This window comes from Hyperolius riggenbachi, chromosome 3, assembly GCF_040937935.1.
Source record: "Hyperolius riggenbachi isolate aHypRig1 chromosome 3, aHypRig1.pri, whole genome shotgun sequence".
Taxonomy (NCBI): Eukaryota; Metazoa; Chordata; class Amphibia; order Anura; family Hyperoliidae; genus Hyperolius; species Hyperolius riggenbachi.
The window spans coordinates 94658632-94677751 of record NC_090648.1 but is presented as its reverse complement, the minus strand read 5'-3'; the positions used below and the strand labels follow the sequence as shown (position 1 = coordinate 94677751).

Below are 19120 nucleotides of genomic sequence, written 5' to 3'. Positions count from 1 at the left end.
AGGGCTGGCTCACATACAGCACTCCAGAGGGATGGGGGAGGACAGGCGCACTCACTCCAGGGTTCACACCACCGGAGCAAGCCAGCCACCACCTGCCTCCAAAGGATACAAACTGCACAAAATGCTTTCCATGAGAAAATTAATGCGCATGTAGCAGAACCCAATGGACGTTAAGGTAAGTGGCTGTTTTTAATATTAGGAGGTGGGTGCGGACGGCTCTCCCCAGCACTGGCCACGCTTGTGTGTGTGTGTGTGTGTGGGGGGGGGCGGCTGCGCCACCCAGCCTCCCACTCCGGGGTGCCGCTGTGGTTCCCAGGCAGCGAGAGAGCACTTTGCAGTATTGGTTTTTTGACCCTGCATAGTTTGGCATGCGAAAGCAAATGCATATTTGCCAATTAGGCCGGATTTGCAAAGCCAGACTTGCTAGGGTTAAACTTCTTCTTGCTTCAAGGTTGAGGCATGTACTCTATTAGATAGATAGATGCGGCGCATGCTACGACGCGGGTTGGCTAGTAGATTTTATTTCTGAAATCTTGTATTTTTAATTTGGGTCCACTTTAAGTCTAAATCTTCTCCAAAAGTGCGTGCGTCATTGTTCAAGATATTTTACCACTTCTTGACTAGAAAAAAATTAATTACTAAGGCCTGGTCCACACTAGGTCCGGAAACGTATCCGTGGCTGCGTTTTTCAAACCTGATGAAAAACTGAGTCCCGGATACTAATGTTCAAAATAGCAGCCAGCCTCACCCAAGTAAAAAACGGATCCGTCTGTGTTTGCGGGGACCCGTTTTCAAAACCTGAACGGAAGGTCTGGATCTGCTGCATTTTCACGCAACGGATCAGGACCACGGATTCACGCAGGGGTAGTGAAAAGCTCCACAGGCAAAAAACTGATGTGAAAACGGATAGCCTGAGCTTTATGATTGGCCTAAAAAAATCCTCCCACTCCTTCCTAATGATGGAGACGTTTTCTGTCAGGGAAAAACTGAACGGAAACTGATGCGAAACTGATGCACTTTCATCAGTTTGCAGTACGGTGGTACTTCTCCTAATCTTCCCCTGATCCGGACTGCAGTGTCCGTCCTGCAACTGTGTCTAGTGTGGACCTAGCCTTAACCTCTCACAGGTGGGGAGATCTACAGATATCCTTTTCCCCAGGAGCTGGATGTGAAGTACAGAAGTCTGTTATCTGGCAATGGTGGGGATTGGCTGATGCTGGATAAGTGTGCTTTCTGGTTGCTTGAAACTCAAAGTTAAAAATAGGCCTAGCTAATACAGTGCTACACCTCTCTATATACATACCATGAACTCTGTACTAAATGGTAAGATACAGTAATGGACAGTATTTTAACCTTGGGGGAGCTGTGAAACCCAGTCTTTAAAGGGAACCTGAAATACCTTTAAAAAAAAAGTGTTTCATTTACCTCTGGCTTCTACCTGCAGACGTCCTATGCCCGCGGCGTCACTCAAAGATCCTCCGGTCCCCTGCCGGGCAACTAAGTTTCATCACCGCCAACTTGCAAGTTGCCCACCCCTGTGCAGCCCTGGCCGCACGCTTACTCGTTCACCCTTCCATATCTGGGAGCATCCTGTGCAGGTGCAGTACGAGAAGATCTGTACTGCGCCTGTGCAGGATGCACCCAGCAACTGGAGTGCAAACAAGGACGCATGCAGCGAGGGCCACACAGGCGCAGTGGACCTTGACTGGCAGAATCGAAACTTCCCCACGGCAGGGTCCAGAGGATTGTTGAGTGATGGCGTGGGCACAGGACGTCTGGAGGGGGCTGGTAAAGCTCCAGGTAAGTGAAACTTATAGGTAATTCAAGTTCCCTTTAAGCACAATAGAGCTCTCAAACAGCCTAAGAAGTTGTACTTCACTACTGTGAGTACTGTACTGCCGGCCATTTGTGCTGGTTGGTTGAGCCTGCTGGATAGTTGAGTTCCAGATAACAGGGACTCTACTGTATCACTACTATTACTGCTGAGCAGCTGTATTTATGTGTTTTAGTGTGAATGGCAGAAGCAGCCTCCCTCTCTGAGCAGGTTATGAAGAGGTTATGATTAGCATGCCACATTGCTATGACCCTGAGGTGGGTGATTATAGGGGCCTCTCAAGTCTGTGCATATTGATGCTGGACCTATTGGCTCATGCACTTGATGGCCTGCATGTACTGTACAGGTAAACAGGCGGCAGGGATAATCCACCAGCAGCAGCCTCAGGCTTTTGGCGCGTGTGCTGAGGGCTAAATAGTTTGAATATCCATAAAAATAAATACTTTGTGTAGAAGTGTATTCTTGAGTGCTGTTATTTCTGAAGGCCATGCACAGGGAACCTGAACATACTTAAAGTGGACTTGAACTCAGAACGTACTTTCTGCTCCAAAAGATACACAATAGCATAAAAACCTTTAAACAAAAAAGATTTCTTTGTTACAGCTGATACAAATCTGCACTGTTTCTACTTCCTGATTCATGGAAGCAGACATATTGTTAACATCCTGTGTTTTCAAATGAGCTTATCTGCCATCTCTGCCATGGCAGTCATGTGACACAGGAGAGATCAAATTACAACTTGTGATTAGACACAAATGAGGGGGAATTAAAGGAAACCAGAGGTGAGAGGGATATGGAGACTGCCATATTTCTTCCTTGTAAACAATTCCAGTTGCCCGACAGCCCTGTTAATCTTCTGGCCTAAAGAGTCAAAACCCTGAGACAAGCATATGGCTAACCCTTGAGTCAGCATCAGGACTGCCAGGCAACAGGCATTGTTTAAAAGGATATAAATATGGCAGCCTCCATATCTCTCACCTCGGGTTCCCTTTTAATAGGCTAAACTCTCTAAATACATACAGAGTACATTTCTCTGTTGCCTGTACAAGAGTTCTGGTCCACTTTAGAAAACAAAAAGTTTTTCCTTACCTAGGGCTACCCCTGCAGCCGCCCTGTCCCCATCCCAAGTTGACGCCACTGACGTTTTCTCACACTGCGCAGTATGCTCCTGGCGACTGGAGCATGAATGAGGTTGTGTGAGGCCAGGGCTGCGCAGGCACAGTGGCCCTTCACTTGCAAGTCGGCGATTATGAAACAGCTGTGTTAGGGGATTGGACGGCGGACGTTCCAGAATGGCACGGGGCGGCTGCAGGGGGCTGGCAGAAGCCCCAGGTATGTGAAACGTTCCCCCCCCAAGTATCTTCAGGTTTCCTTTTTAAAGACAAGCTTGAAGTATTTTATATAGTGTTCAAAGTATCCAGGAGTTCCAAAATCGGCAAAATCTAAACGGTGTGCCAAGGTCCCACCCTAGTACCAAGGGGTCACCACAGTAGCAAACGTCAAGGACCGGCACCACACTGGAAGATGTCAGCTCAATTACTTTATTATAATAGCAAAATCATGACCGCAACTGCAAACTTGGCTCTCCAGTGATCTGCAAACTTGGCTCTCCAGTGATCTGCAAACTTGGCTCTCCAGTGATCTGCAAACTTGGCTCTCTAGTGATCTGCAAACTTGGCTCTCCAGTGATCTGCAAACTTGGCTCTCCAGTGATCTGCAAACTTGGCTCTCCAGTGATCTGCAAACTTGGCTCTCCAGTGATCTGCAAACTTGGCTCTCCAGCTGTTAAGGAACTAAAAGTCCCACAATGCATTTGCCTTTATGAGTCATGACTGTGGCTGTCAGACTCCTGCAATGCATGGTGGGACTTGTAGTTCCTTAACCGCTGGAGAGCCAAGTTTGCAGATCACTGCCCTAGGGGTACGGTACTTATTAGATTCTCTTTAAGAGAGACCTGCAGCCATATGCAATTCACTTTATCTCCAAAGTTTTTTTCTAATGTTTCATCTTCTGATTTAACTTACTTTCAGCAATCTGCAATTCAAAAAATTACTAAAAGTTTGGTGAAAAGTACTATCAAAACTATTCTGTGTATTTTCTTGCTTGCTGGTGCCTTAAAGGGACCCTGAGCACTTGTTAAAAATGAAATATTGACTTACCTGGGGCTTCCTCCAGCCCACCGTAGGCTGCAAGGTCCCCCGGCGTCCTCCTAGCTCCTCTCCTGGTCCCGGCTGGCGGCTCCACTATCAGACTACTTCGGCCCTAAGTCATCAGGCCTGCTTCCCGCTTCCTGAATTAGCGTCCTCACGCCGACCAACGGGGGGAGTCCTGCGCTTGTGCGGTTCAATATTAGAGAACCGCGCATGCACAGGACTCACACCGATTGGCATGCGGACGCTAATTGAGGAAGCAGACCTGATGACTTTGGGCCGAAGTAGTCTGATAGTCTGATAGTGAGGCCCGCCAGCCGGGACCAGGAGAGGAGCCAGGAGGACCCCGGGGGACCTTGCAGCCTAGGGTGGGCTGGAGGAAGCCCCAAGTAAGTCAATATTTCATTTTTAACAAGTTCTCAGGGTCCCTTTAACAGCCAATTTATTACTAAGGTGTAGAGATGATCAATGGGATGCAAATTTTTCTGATTTTTTTCAAATTTATGTAAAGTGTTATGCAAATTATAATAATCCGAACATTTGTATAGCGCTTTTCTCCTGTCGGAACTCAAAGTACTCGAGAGCTGCAGCCACTGGGACGCGCTCAAGAGGCCACCCTGCAGTGTTAGGGAGTCTTGCCCAAGGACTTCTTACTGAATAGGTACTGACCCTAGCCAGGATTCACACCCCGGTCTCCCATGTCCTAGTACACTATCCAGCCATATACTGTGTGCAGCTTAAAATTGGACCGATCAATTTAAATCCAGGTTTAAACTGTTTTGTCCATTTTGAAGCTGCACAAATTTGCATAAAACTGCATACATTGGCATAAACTCTGAAATATTTGCATTTCATTGATCATCCCTACTAAGGTGGGAAAATTTCACCTAGAAGAAAACTTAGGAGTAAAAGTGAATTGCATACGGGCCCTGGGCTCAGAACTCAGATAGCCAGCGACTAACACAACAACATCATTGAGATTGTTGGTGCCACTTAGCCAACAGGCATGTGCATTAAGCCCCTCTGCTGGCGTCAAGGCCAATCTCCTAGAGGGGTCCCTACACTAACGTGGATGCATCCGTATTCTACACATACGATGAGCGTATCCACGATTGGACACATCTGATAGAATAAAAGCCTGAGAACCGACTTACCCTACTTGTACTGTATGCCATTTGCTTCATATACGCTAAAGATGTGTCATTATATGATGTCATCAGCCTAAACAATAACATGTTACATTTTCTAGTCCTCCTGATCTCTATGGCCCGTGATGAGAGATTGATAGGGATGTTTGTCAGCAGTTTTGAGGTCTTTTTGACCTATGACCTTAATTGTACGTGTGTCCAGGTCTTTGGAATGACCTGTTCCTGTTGATATGAAGCCCTCTGTGTTGCAGGACGGAGATCTGTCTTGTGCAGTAGAGGGCGGATACTGCTCTGTGCTCTCTTCTGACCACCCCTTGCGTTGTCTCACATCCTGGTCTCTGGAGAGTTTCTGCACTGCATTCAGCATCCTGGGAACATCTAGCAGACATTGGTGGAATGGCTTCCCTGCCCGTCTCTGTCGTGTGCGGAGTTCTCATTTAACATTCTCCTCTGGCGACATCCTGGCACTCGGCCCAGGCTATCACAGCTAAAGGACTTTTTACTCAATACACTTAACAATTGAAATATTTAAGTGTTTTTAAGGTGCTATTTTTGGACTGGTATTTAATTCAACTGCTTTGCCAGATTTATGAAACTTCAAGAACTGATTACTCACCGGCTACCTAATATGTTCCTCCCCTATGAGAGGTGGTATGCTAGCAACACAATTCATTATATTATTTCACCTGTTCATTTTTTTTTTTTCTTTCTTTCTTCTCAAAAAAAAAAAAAAAAAAAAAGCAACAGCATAATAACCTTTAAAAGAAATTTCTTTGTTACAGCTGATCCAAATCCTGCAATAAATCTGCAGTGTCTACTTACTGCTTTCATGGGAGCAGGCATAGGGTTAACATCCTGTGTTTCCAAATTTGCTGCTCTGCCAAGTCAACCAGCTGGTACAGCTGGGAGATCAAATTACACTTGTGATTAGACACCGATGAGGGGGAATTATGGTGGCCATACATGGTACAATTTTTTTTTTCATTTTTTTTCGATTAGAGAATTTTGTTCGATTATTCTGTTAGATCGAATATAAAGATTTTTCCAACCTGTCCGATCGGATTTTTATTGAATAAAAACCGTATCATTGATTCTTTTTTCTTGATCGAAAAAAAAAGATTCTTTAAACTTTCTTTTCATTCGATGGTTTTGGTCGAATAAACAGGAAAATTGAACGTTTTTTTATTGTACCGTGTATGGGCACCTTTAGACAGACTAAACTCTCTAAATACATACAGGGTGTGTTTGTTTTCCTTCTGTCTTGTTGCCTGACTCTCCTGCTGATCCTGTGTCTCTAAGGGCTCGTTCCCACTATCGCGAATCTGCATGCGTCCAACGCATGCAGATCCGCACATGTAATGCAAGTGGATGGGCCTGTTTCCACTGTAGCGTTGTTGAGGTGCGTTTTTTTCAGCGTGAAAAAAACGCACAAAAGAGCCAACGATTTCGCCTGCGTCGGGAATCCGTGCGAATCGCCGCTAATGTATTTAATAGTAAAAACGCATGCGTTTGTTACATGCGTTTTTACCCGCGATTTCGCACCTTTTTCAATTTTATTTAGCCCTGGCAGTGTCATGGTTAATTTCGCATGGCACCCTGCCATGCGAAATCGCATGCGAAATCGCGTATAAAAACGCATGCGGAAACTCATCCGCATGCGTTTTTACAAGCGTCGGAATGCGGCCGAAATCGCGTCGCAACAGTGGGAACGAGCCCTAAAACTTTCAGTTACAGCCCCTCAACAAGCATGCAGATCAGGTGCTCTGACTGAAGTCAGACTGGATTAGCTGCATGCTTGTTTCAGGTGTGTGATGCAGACACTATGGCAGCCAAAGAGGCAACTGGCATTGTTTAAAAGGAAAGATCCATATCCCTCTATTTAGGTGCACTTTAAGAACTGAAAATGTTTACAAAAGTCAGTCAGAATGTAGATTCACATAATCATTTATGCATTTTCAGTACAAATCTTTTTTTAACACAGCTAGTATAGAGTTAGAGCCTGGGCACACTGATGCGTTGCTTTGCAGATAAAGGTGGCTGTACATTGTACAAATACTCAAAGCACCTGCGTCGCATCAACTAGTTATGGAACGGCTCTGCCTTGCTCTTGCATCAGTGTGACAACACACAGCTGTGCAGCACCTTAGTGTGCACATCCGGCAGTGTTGTCTATGTACTGTCCTTACATATCGCACACATAAATGTGCTGCTGAATTAGGCATCACAGCACATCAGTGTGCCCAGGCCCTAAAGGCGCGTCAATCAGATTTCAGCAGTCAGTATCAGTGTGCAATAAGGACAGACTGTCTGATGGGCACATTGATGCATGCACAGCAGTGTGTTGTCACAGTGCACTGCTGCACGTACAGTATATTGAGCACAATGCAGAGCTGTCGCATTCAGTATAGTTGAATAGGGCAGTTCTGCAATAAAGTTATATTATTATTATTATTATTATTATTTATTGTGTTTATAAAGCGCCAACATATTACGCAGCGCTGGACAATAAATATATACAATGATACAAGGATGACAGACATAACAAGGTTATACAACATAGAGCAAAGTTATAAATGCAGATTGTACAAAATACATGATCATGCGATATGGGCTGGTTAGGTAGGCCCAGTAATACAAGTACAGGCTGTCATAAGACCGGAGCACATGATCCTGTAGATTATACTAGGGAATGGAGGACCCTGCCAGAGGCTTACAATCTAAATGGTGGGGTGGAAACACTAGGTGGGGCTGTTAAATATTCCTTAGAGAGTTACTGTGTGATAGGAGGTGGGTAGGCCATCATAAAAAGGTGGGTTTTGAGGGCTTGCTGGAATGGGTGGTGGAAGGGCGTTCCAGAGTGTGGGGGCGGCTCTTGAGAAATCCTCCAGGCGGGCATGGGAGTGGGAGATGCGTTGGGGTGGTGAGGCGAAGGTCGTTGGAGGATCGGAGGGGGCGACCTGGTGTATACCTGTGAACAAGCTCCAAGATGTAGGTAGGGCAGTTTTGTGCACAGATTTATACGCCAGGCATAGAATCTTGAAAGTTATCCTGAAACGGATAGGGAGCCAGTGCAGGCATTCACAAAGGGGAGATGTGGATGGGGAGCGGTGCAAAGAATGGATGAGTCTTGCAGCTGCGTTCATCACTGATTGAAGGGTGGCAGTACCCCCCTCATTCTCTGCTTCTCCAGAACTCTTGTCGCTGGGGATCAATTACCTGGTTCATTCTCTGATCCACTCTTACCTTTCTGGATGTTCCTTCACTGTCTTCTACTCCAATAAGAACTCCTCTTCACATCGGCTGTGTGTTGGTGTACCACAAGGCTCTGTCCTTGGACCCCTTCTCTTCTCAATTTACACTCATGGCCCGGGATAATACATTTGTCAGAATCAGATTTATTTTTCGCTAAGTACAGGGGGTTACAGTATACTAAGAATTGGTTTTGACACAACAGGGTGCCAAAACCAGGGAGTCTGCAGGGAGTTTGTATATTCTCCCCGTGTCTGTGTGTGTGTGTGTTTCCTCCAGGCACTCTGGTTTCCCCCCACATCCCAAAAACATACAGATTAGGTAATTGCCTTCCCCTAATTGGCTCGAGAGTACAATACATGCACTACACGATACATGAATATGACTATGGGATTAGACTGTGAAGGACAGTTAAGTGACGAGACAATATACTCTGTACAGTGCTGCGGAAGATGTTGGCGATATATTAATGCTAAATAATATGATGGTAGCCCCAAGGAAATAGATGGCATAGTCTGCTGCTCTGGCCAGCAAGGTTAGATGACTTGTCTTAGAAAAACATTGTTACTTAGGTGTGTATGGAGGATTGGAGGTCAATTAAAGGAAAGTTTTTTTTTTTTTTTTTTTCACTTTAAAGAGGAGCTGTCAGCCATACTATCTCAGGAAAAATAAAACAAATCTATAAGTAGATAAATACTTGCTCTACTTACATAACATATGCATTGCACTGTCCACATTATGATTCCTGTGAATTTTATAAAGGAAAAGTAGAGAATCCTATTCTAGACAGTTTCCATATTTACTGTGGCTATTTTGAAGCCAGTCGTGATGTAATATCCGCCCTTAGTCTCCTCTGCCTGATTTGCCCGCCCTTCACTATAGAAAGTGCATTGTTTCAGCCTGAGAAATTTTGGCCAATCAGAGAGGAACAGAGGTGTGGTAGGGGAAAACAGGAGGGAAAGAGCCTTCAGTCAATCAGGCTGCATTAGTTACGTCTAAGGGGAAGTAGAGAAGCAAAAAAAGACAACCCAGCATGCCCTGCAACTTCTCTTTTGTGTACCAAAATTTCTGTGTAAAAAAATAAGTCAGGTAAACTGGGGAATGATAATTTATCAACAAGAAAAGTAATATTGATTTTAACTTTTGGATTGCCTGATTAGCATCCTTATTACTTGTTTACCAGATAAAAATAAAGAATTAATTTTTGATTGTATGCCCGACAGTTACTCTTTACAGGGACACTTAAGTAAAAAAAAAATGAGTTTTACTCACCTAGGGCTTCCAATAGCCCCCTACAGCTGTCCGGTGCCCTCGCCGTCTCCCTCCGATCCTCCTGGCCCAGCCGGCAGCCACTTCCTGTTTCGGTGACAGGAGCTGACAGGCTGGGGACGAGAGTGATTCTTCGCGTTCCTGGCCACAATAGCGCCATCTATGATGCTATAGCTTATATCATATACCATATAGCAGCATAGAGGGTGCTAATGTGTCTGGGAACGCGAAGAATCACTCGCGTCCCCAGCCTGTCAGCTCCTGTCACCGAAACAGGAAGTGGCTGCTGGCGGGGCCAGGAGGATCGGAGGGAGACGGCAAGGGCACCGGACAGCTGCAGGGGGCTATTGGAAGCCCTAGGTGAGTAAAACTCATTTTTTTTTGTTTGACTTAAGTGTCCCTTTAAATTTCCATGTAATATAAGGAGTGACTTCAGTTGTATTTATTGCTTTGTTTTTATGCCTTTACAGAAAGGGAATACACCAGTCTCTGTGAGAAGCAGCCAATTGGATGCCTCCTCTTCCGCCAGTTCTGTGAAACAAGGCAGCATCTCCTCAGATGTATCCATCTACTAGACGCTGTGGTAAGACTATCTCCCTGTGGGTTTATGATGAGGTGGGCCAGAAGGCAATATAAAACGGTCTGCTGTAATACTGCAAAGTCTAACTTTGCTTCCTAAAGGTGGCCACTAACAGTCCAATTTCTCGCAAAAAATCATTAGAGCGATCGGATAATTCTGGTCATAAGAAAAAAACGTTCACTATACCATCAACGAACCATATATAATATTTATAATCCGCTCTGGGCTCCAGCTTCACTTTACTTCCTGTCAGGGGAAGTTTAAACAGTAGAGAGTGCTCTACTGTTTAAACTTCTCCCGACAGGAAGTAAGTGAAGCCAGCCGGAGCCCAGCACGGAGAAGGGACAGCGGGGACACGCGCCGGCGGAACAGGTAATGTATTGCCGCTAGCGTCGGACATTCGAACGGCGCTATCGACGCACTCCCAACCCGCCGCCGATCAAGCGAAATGTTCCGCGCGGACAGATCGACGGGATCGATTTCGGATCGATTTCACAGCAGATTCGATCACAGTGATCGAATCTGCTGTCTATCGGCGGGAAATCAAGTAAGTGTATGGGCACCATTATGTTGGGAATACACGGTTCGTTTCTGGCGCTCGATTCTCCTCTCGATCATTTTTGCCATTTGATTCTGCTGTCAATTCTCTTATCTTCCGCTCGTTTATCTTTTTCCATTCACTTCCATCAGAAATCAAGCGGTGAAAGGATTGAAAGGGAGATCGGACATGTCGGAAATTATTTATCGAACCATCTAATCACCTCAAAAACGCAGTGTATTCATTTCCCAGCATAACAGTTTAGAATGATCTGGAATTATCTATCCGCCGATTATATTCACTTTTCAAGGCCCGGTTCACATCTGCGTGTTTTCCCGGATCGGGCCGTACGGATCCGGCCATCTGGATTCCGGGAAAACGGTCCATTTTTACAGCCAGTGTGCTGTAAAACGTTCGTTTTCATTGGTTCCTATTTTGCTGCAAAACTTTCCATTCCGCTGAGCGAAACGGTCAGGAAAATTGAAATCCTGCTGCATTTTTTTGTTCGTTTATCGGAACGGAAACCGGAACCGTACGTCCGGCTCCGCAGCTAAAAGCTGATGTGAACCAATCAAGCTGATTGCTGATAGAATTTTGCTTTATTCGGTTGTGGGTTTCGTTGGGCTTTAGCTGCTAGTTAACCACCCAGAAGGGATATAAAGCATCCGCTTAGTACCCCTTACTAGTGATTGTTAACCATTCTGTTTTGTTCCCATTACAGGCAAACTATGAAGTTGCCCCAGATGAGAAGAGGAAAGAGACAGGAGAGGGAATTATTAATAGATTCTTTAACTCCAAGGTGAGAATGACTGCGGTTTCTGCTGTTTATCACTGTACCCCTGGGGTATACATGTGTATAATGTCTGTGTTTAGTCATCCTCCTATTAACTGTTATCATGTCAGAGTAAAATGAGCCATAAATTGCTTTTCTCCTATGTTGCTGTCACAGTAGGAAGTAGAAATCTGACAGAAGTGACAGGTTTTGGACTAGTCCATCTCTTCATAGGAGATTCTTAGCAAGGCTTTTATTCTTTATAAAGATATTCCCTAAAAAGGATTTAATCAATGATGCTGCCCAGTTTACCTGCTCACTACACAGTTTTTTGGCAGTTGGACAGAGCAACTAAGTGCTTTTGAAAATAAATATATCCCTGAGAATCCCCTATAAAGAGATGGGCTAGTCCAAAACCTGTCACTTCTGTCAGATTTCTACTGCCTACTGTAAGTGACAGCAACATAGGAGAAAAGTAATTTATGGCTCATTTTACTCTGGACAAAACATACTTCGTATTTGTATTTGTTTGCACATATTTTAAATTTTACAGTTTTTCGCTGTAGTGCCCCTTTAAGTGACCTATGGCCACACCAAGTGTTTCCCCAGCATAGAGGCAGGTTTAATAACCAGTTTGTTCCAGTAGCCAATCAGAAAACTGCTTGTTATAGTCGGGCTAATGAAAGCTGATCTGTGGTTGCCTGTAGGAATAGTCCATGAGATGCAAATCATTTTTAGTTGGTGCAGCATTATACAATTTTTGTATGCAGATTTATGCAGCTTGAAAATGAACCAATCAAATCCTGCTGAGGTAAAATTCGATTGGTCCTTTTTCAAGCTGCATTATTTTGCATACAACATTTGTTTTATACTCTGTATTAAATCTTTTTTAAATAAAACACTGTACAGATTCTTTCAAAACTGGATGGCAGTAGTGATGGTACTGTAAAGGGGCCCATACACTTGTCGATTTCAGTCATCGATCAGTTTGATTCCATAGGATCGATCAGAAATCGATTGTATCAAAATTCCCCCATTCAATCGATTTGTGGCTGATTTTGATTGATTTCGATCGATTTGATCTATCTGACAGGATGGAAGATCTAGGTCGATCTGCTGCCAGCCCATAGAGTTGCATTGGATCTAATGGTCTAATATTGCATTTAGATCTATTTCCAATAGTTTTCCAATAGATTTCATTCTAAAATCTATTGGAAATCTGTTCCTAGTGTGTGGCACACATCAGATAGATTCCTGTTAGATTTGGCTTGACCGGTATCTGCTAGAAATCTATCTGATGGTCGAATCTACTGCAAATCTATAAGTGTATGGGCACTTTTAGCGTAATTCTTAAATCTGGTGTGGTTGTTATTTTTTGTTTGCTTGCTTTTTTTTTTTTTTTTTTTGTTAAACAATGCCAGTTGCCTGGCTGTCATGCTGAGCTTTTTGCTTTAGTTGTGTTTGAGTCACACACCTGAAACAAACATGCAGCCAATGGAGTCCGACCAGAGTCACAGCATCTGGGTGAGTGACTTATTGGCTATCATTCATAAAACATCCCCGCATGCGGAAATGCTGAAAACAGCTGAGTTTACCGACCATTTAGCAAAATGTCTATTCATAAAAGCTGTTTCCGCATGAAAAGCTGACATTCCTGAGCAGTGTTGGAAATTACCGCCTTGTGCGGTGATTATCTCAACACATCACCATATGTCAATTCATAAAGATTAGAGCAGGCGGAATCAGCACGGAGAATACCGCTCCCTTGGCAGAGCCGATAAGCATGCGGATAACAGCTAAGTTAATGAGACAGACCTCCCAGGCAGCAGCAGCAGTAAGAGCAGAACAAAAAACGGCATCCCAGGATACCCAGGCTGTGTTTTTTAACCCCTTGGGTATCTGTTTTCAAATAAATGTCACATCAGAAACCCTGCATGTGTAACATATTTGTTTTAAGTTCTTCTAAGTTGTTGCAATTAAATAGATTGTTTAGAAAGACTAATAGATTCAGGGCAAGGAGAGGCAGTTTAAAAAAATGTAAAGGGAAGTTGGGGCTGCCTCTTCTATTGTAACGCTGTCTCTGGAGGAGAAAATGTATCAACTCGGCAGCTTCTAGTGTTTCCGCCAGCCTACCGCCTGCTTAGAGCCAGCCTAGTTCGGGAAAATACTGCACTGCTATCGCAACTGTAAACATTTTTATGAATGAGCCTGCTGAAGTCTAAAATACCGAATGCGGTATTTTCCCGCACGTATATCTTTTACCGAACACACTTTTATGAATGATAGCCATAGTATTGGTGGCAGAGCAACAGCACAGAAGTCAGGCAACTGGCATTGTATGTTGGAGAATGAAGATGGCAGCCTCCATATACCTCTCACTTCAGGTTCCCTTTAAATATAATATAATCCCTAGTTCCCCTTGTCCCAGCTGGGCCTCTTATCTAACCGGCAGATTTCACTGTGCGTATTTAACAGATGCTAGAAGCCGAACAGCTGAGTGACCCGTGTGTACAGCCGTGCCTTTATTATCTGGCTTTTCCCCAATCGCGTAGCTCTGCCCTACTTTCCTGCTGCCATATGGATGCTTATACTGAGGAGTATCAGAGGGACCTGCAGTCTGTGATCTGAATGAGTCTCTCCATAAATGGATTTCCATAAACAGACTCCGCTTTACTGATCTTCATCTTCAAGATCCTTGAATCGGATAAGCGTTTTAACCCACTTCCTTCAGGACTTGCACAGAGAAGTCTGCCCAGATAAAACAGCATATTTATGGGCCTGTTTTATAAAGTCGGCAATCAGCCTGATCTGCAGCCGAGTGATTTTTCTGACGCGTTTTCAGGGACATAGCTGAATAGGCTGTTGGCAAAGTTAGCGGAGATCGGCAATAGTCATATTTAAAGTGTACCTGAAGGCAAAAACGTTAAACGGGAATACTTACCACAGTAGTGGGAAGTGTCTGGATAGCCCAGAGTTGCCCTCCTCGACCTCGCTGTTCCAGCACTGGGACCCTCTGAACATATTTGACAAACCTTGCGGAAATATGTTCTTCTGTGAGTGAGGCTAAAGCCTGCTTAGTAGAGCTGCTCATGTACTGCCTTTTCCTCTGTGCTATCAAGCAGATCCATGCTACTGCGCAGGCGTGGGCAATACTTGCGCCTGTGCAGTGCGACCGTGCTCGTCACGCGGTTGGCTCGGGATTGCCATCGCTGGGGATCGACGGCTGCCATACACACACCCGATTATCATTTGAGGTAGTCGTATGGGCCTTTAGTTTCTCCAGCCAGTGCCATGATGATGATGTCATTTGATGGCACATCTAGATAACTGCCCTTGTTTTTTTCACTTTCCTCCCAAGAATATTCACACATGCTGGCGACTGTACTGTGAGATGCTGCAGAAAACATGGATTAGTTATTGCTGTGGTCTACCATCCTGGCTTGAATGATAAACAGATACCAGCAAGATTGGCCCATCTGCCTGGAACAAATGGAGGCTTATGCTTCCGGGGATGTGGAAATAAGGGTGACATGCTACATATGTTCTGGTCATGTACCATGCTCTCGAGACTATGGTCAAGGGTCCTTAGAATGCTTCAGGCTTTATTCCATAAAACAATCCCAAGGGACCCTTGGATAGCCTTATTGCACGGTAAAATAGACTCCCTCCAAAAACCGCAGAGGGTACTGGCTCATTTTATCTTTGTTGCCGTAACTCAGACTATAGCACGAGCATAGAAAACTCAATAAGTGTCATTTGGAGAAATCAAGCAAAGAGTGACAGCTTTTATGATGCAAGAACATCTGGCAGCTATATTAGACGATAAGATAGACAAATACCAGGAGACATGGGACCCTTGGAAAAGTTATATGGGCTTAAACTAAGGTGTTGTACCATATTATTCAGAATAGACCTTGGTAGATTCAGTCTCTCTGTCTTCTCTTCTTCTTCTTTCCCTTCCTTTCTCTTCCTGGTTCCGCCTTTTCCTTTCTCTTGCTCTCCCTAGTTGACCCTTAGGAACCCAGGGCTCCGCTGTCCGATACTAGCCTACAGTAGGTGCACCCCCCTGAGTACAGAATCACTAAGAATTTAAACTTTTTATATACTGATTGAGTGGCCATTGGCAAGACTGATGTGATTTCATACTCACTATGCAATCCTGTTATAGACACCTACATTGTTGAAGATTCTGTTTGACTGTACAATTTGACCTGTATACCTGTTTATATATTTTTGTCTCTCTAAAATTTTGAAAATAATAAAAATTTTGAAACCGAATGATAAACAGATTTCTCTATATTATTATTACAAAAACTGCGCCCGCTGGATCTAACTCCCACTCTTGTTTACAAGTCCAGAGTATTCGCTATCTATCAAGTCCACATGAATTACTATGTTGTTTTAGTGAGACAGCGCGCCTCTTCCTCTCGTGAAGTCACCTATAGAATTAAACAGAACTGCACATAGTGTAATACTGCTATGATGACAAGAATACTCTAAAACACCCACAGTGTCAAAGTGCTTCACTCGTGCTCCAGTGCCAAAATCCACGTCATCCCCTTACAAACTACACGCTCACCAGATTCACACCACCTCAAATCCAGGTGGGTCTAAAGCATGGGCGTAACAGCCAACGACTCAGCAGTAGTAGAATTCCACAAGTTTTTAATCCAGTACATTACAGCACGTGTGTCGCTTGCGGCCGCGCACACACCTGTCTCCTCCTCCCACTGGGTGCACTTGTGCCACTGGAAAAAAATAAAAAAAAATTATATATATATATATATATATATATATATATATATATATATATATATATATATAATTATTATTATTAGAAGTTATAGCAGTCTCTGTTATCCGGTCCCAACATAGATCGACTGATGTCACATAAGTGTGCTTTCTGGTTGCTTCCACACATACCAGTATTAAATGTTAAAATACAACAGGTGAAACTACAGAGATGACTCTGTTATCCAGGGCACAACTAACCAGCAGTCTCAACCAACCAGCACAAATCGCCGGCCGCAATTAGTGGTGAAGGCCACCTACTTAAGTGGTTTGGTGCTGTGCTTAACTTTCTTGGCGGTAACCCTGAGCTGGGCTTGGGGTTTTGGAGGGGTAATCCCGAGCCTGGCTCAGGGTAGCCACCGGGACGTATAGGAAGGCAGCGCAGCAGCAGTTATTACTTATCTCCTCAGGATCTGTACACTCGTAGTCCATCTTCTTTTGGTCCTTGGAGGCTGTCTATCCCTAAAGTAAAATCCTGTTTGTTATATAACAAGTGCTGATCTTACCATGGGGGTAGAAAGCCACCCGGAGGACAGGAGGAGGAATTGCAGCGCTGGTTCCTGGGGAGGCGAGTCTGTACAGGGGCTGCTGCGGATAGCTCTTGGGATATGATTTTTTCCCCCTGCTTTTAGGCTCTATAAGTACATAAAAAATTGTACTGTTTTTAGACCCTAAAATCATAAAAAAAAAAAGATACAGACAGGGAGGTTAAAGTCTTGGTTCCATGCCTCCCCCAAGGTTCATATACTTTCAATTACTGTATTTTAACATTTAATATGGAGTTCATGGTATCTATATAGAGTGTGGTATAGTACTGTATTAGCTAGACCTATAGTACTGTATTTGCTAGTCAAGCAAACAGAAAACACACTTATCAGGCTACAGCTAATCCTGGTCTGTCAAATAACCGAGACTCTGCTGTGTATTAACCTTGGAACCCTGACTTTAAGCACAGCAAAGCCCACAAGCAGCCTGAGAAGTTGGTCTTCACTACTGTGGCCAGGGCCAGATTTACCATAAGGCACTTTAGGCTCGTGCCTAGAGGCGCCTGATGATAGAAAGTTGTCCCACTCTGCTCTTCAAGTACCTCCCTCCCTCCTTCCCTATGCAGAGTTATCAGCGGAGTGTATATGAGAGGTTACTCGCCCAGCTCTCAGCATTCTACTGACGAGATCTCCTTTCAATTGGGGGCAACTTAATACGGAGGGTACCTCTGACTACAGCTGGGCCAGCACACTTGGAGTGCGGGTCGGCAGGTGTTTGTAGGTTCATGGAGGGTGAAGTCTAAGGTGCCAGGACATCTGTGCCTACAGGCTACTATGAGGTAAATCAGAAATCCGAATCAGAAAAGGTTTTTATTCGCCAAGCACGACCCAAGTCGTGCCCAGAATTGGTGTTGGCACAGAAGATGTAAACACAGCTCAGGAGGGAGACAATTTGCTTTGACAGAGTGAAAAACTACAGACTGATACAGAACAGACATAATAAACATAGACAATCATTCTCGTCAGTACAGAACTGAGCAGCTTAACACTGTGACGCTGGAGGCTGGGGAAGGACCACCGTTCTATCAGAGCAGTCGATCTGACTGCAGGCCTAGGGTGGGAGCCACTTAATAGAGTTCAGAATGTTGACAGCCGAGGGGAAGAAGGTGTTCTTGTGCCTAGCTGTCTTGGTGGATATGACCTGAAGTCTCTTCCCCAATGGGAGCCGTCTAAAGTAGCAGTGGCCTGAATGTGAGGGATCAGTTGCAATTCTTTGTGCTCTGGATCGCAGTCTGGAGTAGAAGAGGTGGTCAAGCGGGGGGAGGGGTTTCCCTATGATTCTCTCTGCTGACCTGATGACTCTCTGTAGCTTGTATCTGTTGCTGTTCGAGGAACCAGCGTACCATACCAGTATGGATGAGCAGATGACATTCTATTGTGGCGGTATAGAAGTTTGACATAAGCTCCTGGGCCATCCCGAACTTTCTCAGTTGACGTAGGAAGAAAAGTCTTTGTTGGGCCTTCCTCTGTATCGTGACAGTGTGGGCCTGACTGTGAGTACTGCCGGCCATTTGTGTTGGTAAGTAGAGTTCTGGGGGACTGGGACTCTACTATATTGTAATCACAGAAATGTATTTATTAAAAAAAAAAAATACGAAGGACTGTTCTGCTGTTGCTCCAGTTTCCTTGTCTTGAAAAATCTCGTATCTTTTATAAATGCATTATGGTTTTTACAGCAGGCTATGAAGGTGTGTTGGTGAAAGCTGGTACTAGTTACACTCCATTGGAACTGGATAACAGACTCTAAGTGATGCTCATGTATGCGGTATGTGTAAGTGTTTAATGTTCTCCTCTTCTGTCCTTTCCCTGCTCCAGTCTCCAGATTATGTGCCAGAGATTCCTGATGTGCAGATGGAAGAATGTATATTGAACTTTGAAAAAAACCCCAGCAGGGAAGTCTTCAGCACTTGTATTGGGTAAGAGAGTGGATACCCCTCACCAGAGCAACCTGCACAGCTTTCCCCCTAACGCTGCAGCAATGAAAACAAGTATTGTCCCCTCTGATCTCCTCTTACTGTTTTTCCCCACGCTGAATGGTTTCTGAGCTGTCAACAAAACCTTATTTGAGGCTGAGGCAACATTACTAAACCCATTTTTTTATTGCATTGGGAGGCAAACGGTATGTGCTAGTAAGCACTGTGTTGGCATGTAAAAGCAAGCAAATTAGGAGTTATGTTGTATTCTTCATAGCCCTACAGAGGAAGGATTTTACCTTTGTGTACCTATAGGCATAATCGTACATGT

The 19120-nt window shown here is 44.4% G+C and overlaps 1 protein-coding gene across 1 annotated transcript in view; it reads left to right on the top strand.

The window, feature by feature from the left end:
• Positions 1 to 19120, top strand: part of LOC137562849 (G protein-coupled receptor kinase 5-like) — a 139923-nt gene that overhangs the window by 90116 nt on the left and 30687 nt on the right. Inside the window, exons 3-5 of the mRNA XM_068274606.1 lie at positions 10121 to 10233; positions 11490 to 11567; positions 18692 to 18792. Coding sequence (XP_068130707.1) covers positions 10121 to 10233; positions 11490 to 11567; positions 18692 to 18792 — 292 coding nt within the window. The remainder of the gene's footprint in view (positions 1 to 10120; positions 10234 to 11489; positions 11568 to 18691; positions 18793 to 19120) is intronic.